General features: G+C 31.5%; 2 protein-coding genes across 2 annotated transcripts; one reads left to right on the forward strand and one right to left on the reverse strand.

The window, feature by feature from the left end:
* Positions 1-666: 666 nt before the first annotated feature.
* On the forward strand, positions 667-1,646 carry LOC105790380 (allene oxide cyclase, chloroplastic). Its single transcript, XM_012617955.2, has 3 exons — positions 667-808; positions 941-1,062; positions 1,133-1,646. The coding sequence occupies exons 1-3, from the start codon at positions 796-798 to the stop codon at positions 1,532-1,534; spliced, it is 537 nt and encodes a 178-aa protein (XP_012473409.1). The 5' UTR covers positions 667-795; the 3' UTR covers positions 1,535-1,646.
* Positions 1,647-9,949: 8,303 nt separating this feature from the next.
* LOC105790381 (allene oxide cyclase, chloroplastic) lies at positions 9,950-11,175 on the reverse strand. The gene is made up of 3 exons (XM_012617956.2): positions 10,906-11,175; positions 10,699-10,820; positions 9,950-10,628 (listed from the first exon to the last, which is right to left on the reverse strand). Exons 1-3 carry the CDS (start codon positions 11,117-11,119, stop codon positions 10,227-10,229), a joined length of 738 nt encoding a protein of 245 aa, XP_012473410.1. The 5' UTR covers positions 11,120-11,175; the 3' UTR covers positions 9,950-10,226.
* Between the last annotated feature and the right edge of the window lie 2,672 nt (positions 11,176-13,847).

A 13,847-nucleotide genomic window follows, 5' to 3' on the forward strand; every position in this document is an offset into this window, starting at 1 on the left:
TTTAATTTTATAAAAATAATTGAGTTGTTTTATTTTTATAATTTTAAATTTTAATATTTTATAAGTATATTTTTAATATTTAGAATAATTACCGAGTTGATAATGTAAGCGTTGAAAATATAATGTATTCTTTTGATGACTAAATACGTTTTAATAGTAGAGTGACTTAACGAAAGTAATGTAAATTAACCAAATAAATTTGATGACCAAAATAGGAACTCGCTAAAAATTTGAGTGACTATTTAAATAGTTTACCCTAATGTTTTTATGTTAATTTTATTAAAATTTATCAATTTGTTCATTATTTTAAATATTCAAATTTTAAAATGATAAAAAATATGTAAATAAAACAAAATTATAAGAACTATAAAATATAAATATAAAACTAAAAATTTATAAAAGGGTGTCGCCAAAATATTGTTATTATTTATTTATTATTAAAATATTATTTTTATAGATCTAGTAAATATTTAAATAAAAATCATATTTATTTTAAAAAACAAAATAAAAAATTGTTTATTTAAAATAAAATCACGTGTTTTGTAAAATATACAAAATCTAACGCGCCACCCCTCCTTTTTCACATGTGAAGACTGCTTTGAGGGAAAGACTTTTTATTATTATAAATATATATAAATCCATCAATCCCTCCACGTGTGATTTCACCGTCCACCAACGTTACCACTTTTCTATATAAATCTACTTCCACTCTTCCTCATTTTCTCAACAATATCCTCCACTTTCCTTCTCTCCAAACACAATTCACTAAAGCAAAAACAGCTAGAAGAAGAAGGAATGGCCGCCTCGGGTAAATATAATTTCCAATTTTCCCAGTTCTGAAAGAAACCCATCCATTTTTTACATTCATATTTTCGATTTGATGATTTGTCTCTTTGGGGTGATCATGTTTAATATTTCTGGGGTTTTGTGCTTGTTTCAGATAAAGTTCAAGAACTGCATGTATATGAGATGAATGAAAGAGATCGTGGTAGTCCAGCTTACCTTCGTTTAAGTCAGAAACCTGTTAACTCACTTGGTGATATTGTCCCTTTTAGCAACAAAGTAAGTTTTTTTTTTTCTGAATTAATTTATCGAATTAACCAAATAGTTAGTGATATATATGTAATTACAGATATATAGGGGAGATTTGGAGAAACGGATAGGAATAACAGCAGGGATGTGTATATTGATAGAGCATAAACCCGAACTGAAAGGTGACCGCTACGAAGCCATCTTCAGCTTTTACTTCGGAGACTACGGTCACATAGCGGTGCAGGGACCTTACTTGACTTACCAGGACTCGTATCTCGCTATTACTGGTGGATCTGGCATTTTTGAAGGTGTCTCTGGTCAGGTCAAGCTCCACCAAATCGTCTTCCCCTTTAAGATTTTCTACACTTTCTATTTGAAGGGAATTGGTGAACTCCCAGAAGAGCTGCTTTGCAAGCCGGTTGACCCACACCCAGCTGTTGAAGCCGCTCCGGCTGCTAAGGCTTGCGAGCCACATGCCGCCATTGCAAATTTCACTAATTAAATAAATTATGAATCTTATGTAATTTTAAATCCAAAGGTGTTAGTATTTTTATTTTCATTTTAATATTTTGTACCTTTATAAGAGGATATCATTAAATTGTTATTTCTTATTATTTTCGTGGATATTTCTGTTAGTGGTCCTCACTATTACCAACATGAATCACATCCATCCCTTTCCATCAATGAATAACTTCTCTAAAAAAATCATGGAGACTTGTCATAGAAAGAAGGGTGTCTAGTATAAATTATTATAAACGTGTTAAGCATTCTGTTTTTTTTGTGAGAACAAATAAAATTATTACAAAGCTCTATCAAGATCCTCGTTGATGTCCAAAGCCACTTTAGCAATATAATTAACTTTTGGATTCCTTTCACGGGAAGATATTCAAACTTTTTTTGACTAATGTCCAGAAAATCCTGTTGAATACGTTAGACAAGTGCTAAGGAAGATGCCTATAACCTGAATAGCTTCCTGACTATCTATTTTAATTCGATATAATTGAATTAATGTTGGATGAAATAATTTGATAATTGATAGATAATAAATGATATAATTCTAATATAAAACTAAGAAAATAAATTATTCAAATCTTATTGATAATAAATATATTTTAGAAAAAATTATATATATTAGAATATTTTGCTCAACACTATTATGATGTTGTAGGTTTTTCATTTATGGCCAAACACGCAGCGCTAGATATCATATTGAAAAATATTGTTGTGGTGGGAACAATAAAGTTGAAGTGAGTGGCACCACTTCAATATGAGTTGTCAAATTTTAATAATTAAAGGTTTTTACATTTTACATGTAAAAAATATGGAAGGAGGAATTTGAATTCATTACAAATGAAGAGACTCCTAGGTTTTCACATACAAATAGCAAAGCACATAGAAAAGACAAATTAATAAAGTGATATGACTGCTTGGTGGAGAGTCAAGTCATATTGAAAAAGAGTAAACTATACCTGAATTAGGCTTCCATTATCGAAAGAAAGATGGATAGATTTATAACGTCAAAACATAGAGAGACAACCATCAAAGTGAACAAGTCACCCCTCGATGATGATGGAAACATCATTGTTGACCTGAAACTATAAATGTTAAGAACAAATAAATTGTTGAGAGTTAGTTTGTGTAATCTTATTGATTCAATGAAAAAAAAACATACATTCTCTCTCTTTTTTGTTCTTTCACCACCAGCGATTGGTCTCCTATCAGTTAATCCAACATAATAATTGAGCCAAGAAAAATTTTGGATCTCTTCTTCTGATAAGTTTTCTCTAGTTCTGTTTTCTTTAGTTTTTGTGATTCTTATGAATTATTGGTTAGAGTTTTCTTGTTTCTTTGTTATTTCTTGAAATGGTCAATGATCAAGATTCTGTACTTCCATTGATTTCAATCATCCATTTGATACACCGAGTTCTCTTTTAGTATCCCATTAGCTTTTGGGATTTGAGAAATATAGCATTTGGAGTCGTTCCATACGCATAACATTGTTAGCAAAGAACAATTTGGGGTTTGTAGATGGTTTTTGCAAGAAAGGTTATTTCCCTTCTAGGTTACAATATCAATATGAAAGATGCAAAGCTATAGTATTATCTTGGATTCTTAACACTATTTGTAAGGAACTTTCTACTGGTATAGTATTTGTTTCTAGTATAGCACTGGTTTGACCAGATCTTAAAAAGAGGTATGACAAATTTGATGGTTCTTGGGGGGTTTTTTTTCTTCATGGAGAGATTGATATCATGTTAAAGGTGTTTCTTCTATTTCCACTTATTTTACAGAGTTGTGACTTCTTTAGGGTGAGTACAATGCCTTAGTCTCATTTTCTACTTGTAATTGTGACTTATCTCGTAAAAATGCCCAACACTTGCTACAACAATGATTGTTTCAATTTTTGACAGGATTAAATAAAACATATTCAACTGTTAGGAGTCAAATATTGTTAATGCAGACCCTGTCATCGATCATTCAATCATACTTGATGATTGTTCAGGACAAAGCTCAACAACATGTGTTAGAGTCAGTTATGATTAATAAACATATTGATCTTTCGTAATTTAATACATTAAATTGGGCTATCCATTACACTAGTCTTTTCTTTACTTTTGCCGATTTTTAGCTTTTGTTATTAATAAATAGTTTTATTAGTTTTATTCCCTTTTGAGACCCACATTGGCCAAATGGTGCTATGGGGACCTAACAATATGATTGAGTTGATATGGGAAATTGATAATGGCCCGAGCTTGAGGAAATCGTCATTTAGAGTGGGTATCGTGACACTGAGATCATGGAAGCCATAATACCCCTAAAAGTGCTGAAGTGAAGAAAATTGAGGTCAACTCCAATGATGTCGTGACACAAATGAGTGGGTGTCGCGACACCGAGACCCCCAAGATACACAAGTTCTCCATGGTTTTAGGTGTCGCGACACTGCTGCCTGACTGGTGAAAAACTGTCGAGGCAATTTTATGCCAAAACAAGCTTAAGTTTTTTTTTCCATTTAAGGGCAAAATGGTCAATCTTAGGTTAAATGTTAGTAGATTATAAATAATACCTTATAAGCTTTTCAAGATATATATTTTTTGTAGCTGAACATATTTCTTTAGTTTCATAGTTTTATGTTAGGTTTCTTTTTCTTTTCTTTTCTTTTCATTTTTAGATTAGGTTTTATCTTTTCTTTTAGAATAGATTTTATATTTATTGTTTTATTTCTTCCTTCTTGTTGAAGATTATGCAAAGGGAGATTATCAAACTCTTTGGCTTTATTGGATTTCCATTAATTGAAAGATCATTTTCTTAAACTCTTTACTTTTATTATATATATATATCACGTGCTTAATAAAATACTTGTTTAAAATTTAAGTTTGATTATGTGTTACATTGGTTGATGGTTGGTTGCTTGGTTATTTATTAGTTTAAGTTAATATTTATTCTTGTCTTGATTAATTGATTGTTCGATTATATCGAAATGCTTATTACACTAGAATTGACACCTCTAGTGGAAAATCTAGATAAACGAGATCGAAAGGAGAGTTTATCATTTGATAGTTCAATATAATTGTGCTAAATAGTGAGACTGAGAGGAGATCTGGATGTCTAAGTGAGATCAAAAGGAAAACCTATGTGGTATCTTTTAGTCTAGGATGAGACCGATAGGAGATTCTTAGCTAAGAGTGACAAACAATATAACAACTTAGGTTTATTAGCTTAGTTAGTGATTAACGAACCAATTGACCATCGTTTTATCATTTAAGTTGTTCAAAATAATAGGGAAGAAAATTAGATTAGCTAGTTTAATTGATAATTTAAATTTAGTTTATAAACAATTTTATATTTGAATTTGCACTAATAAATTTCGATTTGATTAGATTAGTAATTGATTAACTTATAGTTAGCTTGATAAACACATTTACCAATTTGGCAATTCCTTGGGTTCAATCCTTGAAATACTCTATGTGTGCCATTGTAACACATATAAATATTACAACTAATTTGTCACACTTGCAGTAAAGTCGCTTTTAAATTCTAAAGTTGTGTGTTGATTTATAGTGCACCAGGGCGCGGCCACTTACTGCCTTATATTCCTCTAATGTGCAACATATGGGTCCTAAGAAGAAATTTACTGGTGTTTATGATCACTACAAGATTAAGGGGCATAAATGGGAATTTTGTTACAAGTTGATTTGGTATCCACATAATTCAAGTTTACAAAACGAAAAAAATAAAACAATGTCTCAACAAATAATGTTTCAGCTTCTAAACCTTCCTCTAGTTCTATAGTTCAGCCACACTGTCAGGCTCTAGTCTTTACTCCGAAGTAGTACTAGCAGATTTTGGGGTTGTTAAGCAAGGAACCTCTTGTTGAAGTAGTTGCACATATGGCAAGCACAACTTCTGACTTTGCACCCTTTTCACTTGAGTGGATCCTAGATACAATAGCCACTAACCACGTGATTTTTAATCTTCATTGCTTGAAATCTCCTGTTACTTGTGCTTTTAACTCCTTATTTGTTCAATTGCCAAATGTAAAATCTACCTTTATAACACATATTGGTAACTTTACTTTTGCTCCTCATAATACTTTTACCAACATTCTTTATGTCCTAGACTTCGATTACAATTTGCTATCCATTTCACAGTTAACCCATGATCTCCATTGTTTTGTTTCTTTTTACACATGACTTTTGTTTATTACAAGACCTTTACAGTGGCAAGATGAAGAGGATTGGTAGGGAACGAGGAGGTCTCTATATTCTGTCACCATAATAAGATTGTTTTACCTCACCACAACCTTCTACTTCATCTTTTTTTTTCTTTTTTAAGTGTTCATGATACTTCATCTCTTTGGCTTGCACGGATGGGTCAAGCTCCATTGCCCAAATTGAATAAAATGTCCCAATTACGTTGTAAGTTGGTGGAAAACAACCATGTTACTCAGTTTCTAATATGTCCTTTAGCAAAACAGTCACGTTTACATTTTCCTATTAGTTTGCCTCGTGCTGAATCACATTTTACCCTTGTTCACATTGACCTATGGGGACTGTATAGAGTGTCTACACATAATGATTGTAATGGCCCAAATTTAAGGTTATCGGAATAGTGGTTTCAAGACCACAAATTCGATGAGAAAAAATTTGTTTTTATTATATTTCTATCACCTACAATTTCACGGAAAAATTTCGTGAAAATTTCGTTCAAAAATTTTGACGTTTGGGCACTCAATTTAGTCAAAAGGACTAAATTGTAAAAAGTGAAAAAGTTGAGTTCTATATGTTAGAGGTGTCCAATTGATATGAAATTTTAAATTGGAGGTATTTCTATGGTAATTAGACCATTGGTTAAGTTGGTGGACAAAAATGGACATGGTTAGGCATGTTTCCAAAGTTTTTCATTAAGGGTATTTTTGTCATTTAGTTATTAAAATAAATTAAAAACAAAATTAAAAGCTAATTTTTGATCATCTTCTTCATTAGGCCGAATTTAGCAAAAGGGTGAAGCCATAGTTAGGGTTTTCAAGCTTCCAAGCTCCATAATCAAGAAGAACGAAACTCGAGGTTAGACAAAGGAAAGAATAAAGTTGAAAGCTAAGTTGGTGAATTTGGCTATATTTCGTACCGAGGTAAGTTTACGGTAAATAAATGCAATATTTTGATAATTATTATTAATGCTGTTATTTTTCAGCAATTATGTATTTATTTCATGAAAATATCTAATGTTAACTCAAGTATGAGATGATAGAGAATCAGTGTTAAAAAGCACCGTTGAAACATGAGGAATGTATTGGATACAAATGTCATGACATTTGGGTAAAGAGATTCCATGTAAGACCATGTCTGGGACATGGCATTGGCATCATTGAGATTATGAGAGGTCCCATGTAAGACCATGTCTGGGACATGGCGTTGGCATCGAGATGAGAGGTCTCATATAAGACCATGTCTGGGACATGGCATTGGCATCGAGATGAGAGGTCCCCCGTAAGACCATGTCTGGGACATGGCATGGGCACCGATATGCGAACATCCCATGTAAGACCATGTCTGGGACATGGCATGGGCACCGATATGAGAACATCCCATGTAAGACGATGTCTAGGACATGGCTTTGGCATGTTATTATCAGAAAAGACCCAAGTATCCTTATTATTCCAACGTGGCTCAACGGGCTAGTAAACGAATCATGTTAATGAAAGTTCATTTAAAAGCATAAATGGCAAGCTCAGATGAGTTATAAGAGTTAAGAACTTACTTTATTATCAATTGATACTCAATGTTTCAGCAAGAGAAGAATAAGTTACGATCATGAATTAACTAAGTAAACCAGCAAGAGAACGAGAATGAGATTAAATAAAGAGTAAACTAGAGATCTTGACATTTGAGTTTAATTATTTGTGTTAAATGTTGTTATTTATTTGCTAGTAAACTTACTAAGCTTTATGCTTACTTCTTTTATTTTTCTTTCTCTTATAGTATTGTAAAGCTACTTTCGAGAACTTAAAGACGTCGGAGATCGTCCACACTATCAACGACAACAACTCGGTATTTTATGATGAACCATGTTTGGGTTATGGCATGTATAGGGACTTAGTTATTTTGAATGTTTGTATTTATGATTTTGATAAAGAATGATATGTAAGTATTTGATGATGAATGGTTGTTAAAATGGCTAAGTATGAAGGTGTTTGTTGTTACAAATGTTTAGGTGATAAATCATGCATAGAAATCATGAAAGAGTAAAATTTGCAAAGAAACATATTTCAAGCAGCAACAGTGACGTGACTTTGAAAAATCACCTAGGATAGTATAAAATGAATTGGAAGGTGAATGATATATAGAATTAAAGATTATTTAGTCTACTTTCATAGAAAAATAATGGTGTAGTAAAATGAATTTTATATTTTAAGATATGTGAATTTTAGTGATACAGGGTCAGAACTATTTTTGGAGTCCTCTTTTCGAGTTTAGAAAATCATTAAAAATCATAAAAAATGTTTATGAGTTGTAGTTTATATGTCTAGATTCCTTATTGAGTATATTTTCTGTAGAAAGAAGTGAGAATGAAAATCCTACAATGAGAAAGCTTATTTTTAATGACAAGAGGTCAGGATAGTCGAGTGGTGAAATAAGGGAGACTTTAACTAATAAACTGTACTAATTGGCTGAACCAAAAATTCTGAAAAATTTATGGTAAGAAGACATATGAGTCTAGTTTTAGGGAAAATTTATGGATTTAAATTTAGAATTTCGTAGCTCGAGTTATAACTAAATTAGTAACTGCTGCGCAAGTGGACAGCTTTGTTGTGAATAGTGAAATTAATTTCAAAGGTAAAATTTTATGCCCCAAATTTTTAAGTTAAGTAAAGTAATGCCTCGAGCTCGACTCCGGAAACGGTCTCGGGTAAGGGGTGTTACAATGATCATCGATATTTTTTTAGCCATAATTGATTATCATACCAGAATGACTTGGGTGTATCTTTCAAGGCTCAAGAGTGATGTTATTCTTCACTTGAAACAATTTCTTACCTTGGTCAAACTCAATTCTCAACTTGTATCAATGATAATGGATATGAATTTTTCAACTCTAAATGTAACTCTTCATTTTCTTCTTTCGAAATGGTTCATCAAAGTTCTTGTGTACACATTCCTCAACAAAAAGGCATTGTTGAACGCAAATATAAACATTTGTTAGAAATTTCCCGAGCCCTTAAATTTCAATTTGGTGTACTTACTAAATTTTGGGGTAAATGTGTGTTTGTAGCTTGTTCCATTATTAATCGACTCCCCATATTAGTTTTGTGTTGGAAATCTTCGTTCAAAATGTTACACCATCGTTCTCCTAATTTGTCCCATTTGAGAAGACATAGGCATCCGTTGTGAACTTGTTAGCAAGATTTAGTTCTTCTTTAACACATAGGCATTGAAACAAAATTAAATGTGTATTTAGATATTTCAGAGAAACCGTTGGAATGAGGTTATTTTATTCAAGTGATTCAAGATCTCTAATAGTTGGTATTAGTTGTTGCCTATTCAAATCATGCAAAAATAATTACAATGCATGAGGCTAGTCAAGAGTATTTTTGGCTAAGTTATTGACCTAACATATCCAAAAGATATATGATTTGCCTCTGCAAGAAAAGATATCAACTATCTTATACGAACAAAATGCAACATGTATAGTTCAATTAAAGAGTGATTACATCAAAGGTGACATAGAAGTTCAACAAATTCGTTCTAGTGATAATTTGACTAATTATCTTAACAAGACATTGCCAACCACAACATTTGAAAGTACAGTATACAAGATTAGAATGCTTGGACTTAAAGATGCAATATGACATTGGAATTTGGGGGAGTCTAAAACACATTGTACTCTTTTCCTTTAATTAAAATTTTATCCTACTAGGTTTTCTTGGTAAAGATTTTCAATGAGATAGCTTGTAATAGGAGATTGTATACTCTTTTTCCTTTATTAGTTTTTCATCCCATAGGGTTTTTCCTAATAAAGTTTTAACGAGACACATTTTCATTAATGGACATCTAAAGGGGAATGTTGTAAATCCATTGATAAATGGATGCCCATATAACTCCTAAAACCTCCACATTCATTCTCTTGTAACTCTTGTAATCCCTAAAAAACTTATAAGGTGCATTAATTCTCTTTTGTAACCTATGGTGATTGAGACCCTATAAATAAAGGGCATGTATAAGATTTTGGTATTACAAGTGAAAGTTGAATTATCCTTCCATTTTCTACTTTTCTCTATTATTCTTACTATAATTCTCTTAGTTTTGTAAGATTTAGAATATTTTTGGTTATTGTTGATGAATAATTTTTTAATATATTGTCAACATGTTTGATATATATATATTTTTAAAATAATTTAAAAATAATCTTATTACACAAAAACTTTGAATAAGACAACATTTTTTTATTTATTCACTTTTAATCTTATTCTATCTTCCACAATAGAAGATTAAAAAGAACAAAAAACAATACTAAGGCCTCCTTTGGATGAGCGATTGTCGTGATACGGTGGAATCTTTTACTTCACGGCCACAATAATTAATCACATCATCATCGTTATTTTTAACCTTACCGAAAATAAACACACTGTCCACCCAAACTAAACCTAAGAGTCCATAGACATCTCAATTTATTAAAATTATATAACATTAATAAATGATTTAATTAGTGAAATTTGCAATAGCAGCATGTGGCTCACAAGCCTTAGCAGCCGGAAAGGCTTCAACAGCTGGGTGAGGCTCAACCGGCTTGCAAAGCAGCTCTTCTGGGAGCTCACCAATCCCCTTCAAGTAAAACGTGTAGAAAATCTTGAAGGGGAAGACAATTTGGCGGAGCTTCACCTGACCAGTGACACCTTCAAAAATTCCTGACCCACCTTTAATAGCGAGAAACGTGTCCTGGTAAGTCAAGTAAGGTCCCTGCACTGCTATGTGACCGTAGTCCCCGAAGTAAAAGCTGAAGATGGCCTCGTAGCGATCACCTTTCATTTCGGGTTTGTGCTCTATTAATATGCATATCCCTGCTGTTATTCCTATTCGTTTCTCCAAATCTCCCCTATATATCTGTATATATACATTTTCAAGATTAATTTCACAAATTAATGCAGTGAGATTAATAAAAAGGAAAGCTTACTTTGTTGCTAAAAGGGACAAGATCACCAAGTGAGTTCACAGATTTTTGACTTAAACGAAGATAAGCAGGACTACCACGATCTCTCTCATTCATCTCATATATATGCAGTTCTTGAACTTTATCTGAAACAAGCACAAAATCCCAGAAATATTAAACAAGATCAACCCAAAGAGACAAATCAAATGATGGGTACGAATCAAAATTTACCAGGAGCTGAGTTATCAGATGGAATAGCCTGGCTTTTGCAAGTGAAAGCTCGTTTGGGAGCCGAGAAAGTGAAAAGCTTGTGAGTTTGAGTTAAAGAAGGGCTTTTGATGGGCTTGAAAGATGAATTAGCTGCAGGCAACAAGGTTTTTGATCTGGGGTTACTTATTATCCCAGAAGAAATGGTGGACCTTAAAGCAAAGCTTGAAGCGGCCATCGGGTTGTAAGTGTGTTTGGTTGAAAAGAAAGTAGAGGAATTGATGAGAAAGTGAGGGAATGTGGGAGTGGATTTATATAGATGGGGAAAAGAAAGGCAAGTGGACGGTGAATTTTGTTGGTGCTGTGTTTCAGGTGGACGGAATGACGGTGCAACTATGGTAATGAAAAGATTTTTGTAGATTGCATGATACACGCGGTTTTTCATAGAACCGGAAAATATTTGGACGGAAACATGTGTGTCATTCTTATTATTGAAAAACTGTCCAAATATTTTGGATTTCATTAGTTTTCAAAAATAGAATTGTTTTTATTTGAGATTACTTACTATAATGTTGAATTTTTACTTTTAGTAGAAGTGAAGTTGATAAAATTTTTTAGGGGTTTAAATTAAATTTTAATTTTTAATAGTCTATATTTTTATCATTTTTAAATGATTAAATTAAATTATTATAATTTTAGAAGGTCAATGTGTAATTTTACCTTTACTAATTTAAAATTTTAAAATTTTCTAAATGGTCAAAACAATAATTTTCCATTCTAGGAGAGGCGGGGCCTTGTTAGCCCTTTGGATTCGCCTTTAGTTATTAGGAAAAATAGTTAAATGGGTATGGAAAATATTTTAATTATAAAAAAATTATGATGGATTTAATCATTTTTTATTAATTTTTTTAGTTATAGTCGATTGAGTTTTAGCTCAATTAGCATGAACATTGTTGTCAATATAAGAGGATGTGGGTTCAAGTGCGCTAAAATATCTTATTCTCTTATTTATGGGTTAGGGAGAGACTATGGGTAGTTTTAGTTATTATGTCACAAAGAGTAAATATAATCAGAATCCATAATAAGATTGTTTAAAAAAAAATTCTTAATCACAATTTGTAATTAAGGAGGAATAAGTTTTTTTTTTTCGAAAAGCCACCTAGTAATTGTAATTGGGCAACGGTGAAGCCAGAGGGTTAGTAGGGGCCCCGGTCCCCCCTAAAATAAAATTTTTTTCATTTAGACTCCTTTATAATTTATGAAATTTTAAATTACTACTGATAAAGTTACACTTTGACCCATCAAAAAGGATAAAAATTATAAAGATATAAGCTATTAAAATTGTGAAATTACATTTTTACTATCGTACAAATATAAAATATAATTCCGGCCCCAAAAATTTTTTTAACTTTTCCCCCGGATTTGGGTGTGCACAAAAATGATATGTTTGGGTAAATACTGTCATTGGTGACACTCATCAATTAGGTGTAATTGGAGCACCCTCAATTACACTTTCAATTTCTTGAGGGGGAAGGTGCGAATTGGAGTAATTACACCTAAAACCAATTTTAAAAACTGTTTTTATAAAAATTATAAAAATTATATTATAATCATAAACATGTACGAGTGTTTCTAAAGAAATATAGTATAAAAATAATATGTATTTTATAAAGTTATAAGAATATATATTATTTAAATCCTAAAATAATTCTAAAATTATGGAAAAAAAATTACGTACATGTTATAAAAGTGTAATAATATATTTATTTATAAAAAGTTATGGCCAATAAGTATGGACATAACTTATTTGCGTGTCCATACTATATATTATAAAGATATATACTTATTCATAAAAATTGTTATGGTTTTTTTTTTATCATAACTTATTTATAAAATAGTTTTCGAAAGTTATGGCAAAAAATTGCATTAGTTATAAGAAATGTTCGACATATTCCTAGGACTCAGAACCTGGCTGCTGATCAAATGGTGAAATGTGGTCTTGACAATTCTTTAGGACTGACGATTTTTGACGATCCCCAAATTCGGTTAGGGAGACTTTACAGTCGGATAGATATATTTTCAACAATGCTGTCTAATTTTACTGTTTTCGCTTAAGGCTGTTATATTTTCTACTGAAAAAAAAATTTCGACAATTTATGAAACATTTTTTATAAAAGTGATATAACGTATCATAAATATTTCTCCAAAATAAGTTTATATGAGTTTTTATAATTAAAGCTACAGAGTATTTAGATTGTGAACCCAAATACTATAAGGTCGATGTTAATTAAGCAAATATACGATTTGAGATAATAATGCTAGACAAGCACAATAGATAACTTACAAACTCTTTATTTATTTATTTATTAATTTTGAATAATTCCTCAATTAAATTTATTGAAAAAATAAAGGGTTTACAAAACCAAACCATGTAAAACGAAAACACAGTAACCAAATCTAAAACAACTAAAAAAACAAACCCTTTGACTATTTCCTGTAATAACCCAGTCAGTAATAAAGGAGTTGTCTCATCCCTCTGCATTTGAAACAACAAAATTAGGGGCTCCTGCAGAAATCAAACGTCTCCTTCTAGATAAAAATCGAGACTTTCTCTATCTCTTCATCACTCCCAAGCCTCAGACACTAAGAGAAGGTCTGATCTATCTGCCGATTGTCCATCTCTGCCGCTGTTATCGCATATGAAAGCACCCTTTCCAACAGATAAGTAATTTCCTCCCTTAGTGTAACAATCTCTTTAATTTAAAACATTCAAATATTTGAAATGTAGTTGAGAACACATTTGTTGTTCTAAAAATATATTTCTCCTATTAACAACACCATATTAGTATAATATAAAAAAATAAGGTTAGATTATACTAGCATGTTGCATATATCATAACTTCAATCTTAGGTGGAATTGAGATGATCCATACTTAGAAAAGTATATGGAAGAAGGAGAGCTTGAA

The sequence above is a fragment of the Gossypium raimondii genome, chromosome 8 (assembly GCF_025698545.1).
Source record: "Gossypium raimondii isolate GPD5lz chromosome 8, ASM2569854v1, whole genome shotgun sequence".
NCBI classification, from domain to species: domain Eukaryota; kingdom Viridiplantae; phylum Streptophyta; class Magnoliopsida; order Malvales; family Malvaceae; genus Gossypium; species Gossypium raimondii.

Coding starts and splice junctions, on each gene's coding strand:
- LOC105790380 (XM_012617955.2), top strand. Junction 1,063..1,132: donor TTGTCCCTTTTAGCAACAAA/GTAAGTTTTTTT, acceptor ATGTAATTACAG/ATATATAGGGGAGATTTGGA.
- LOC105790381 (XM_012617956.2), bottom strand. CDS start 11,119: ATGGCCGCTTCAAGCTTTGCTTTAAGGTCCACCATTTCTTCTGGGATA. Junction 10,821..10,905: donor ATCTGATAACTCAGCTCCTG/GTAAATTTTGAT, acceptor TGCTTGTTTCAG/ATAAAGTTCAAGAACTGCAT. Junction 10,629..10,698: donor TTGTCCCTTTTAGCAACAAA/GTAAGCTTTCCT, acceptor GTATATATACAG/ATATATAGGGGAGATTTGGA.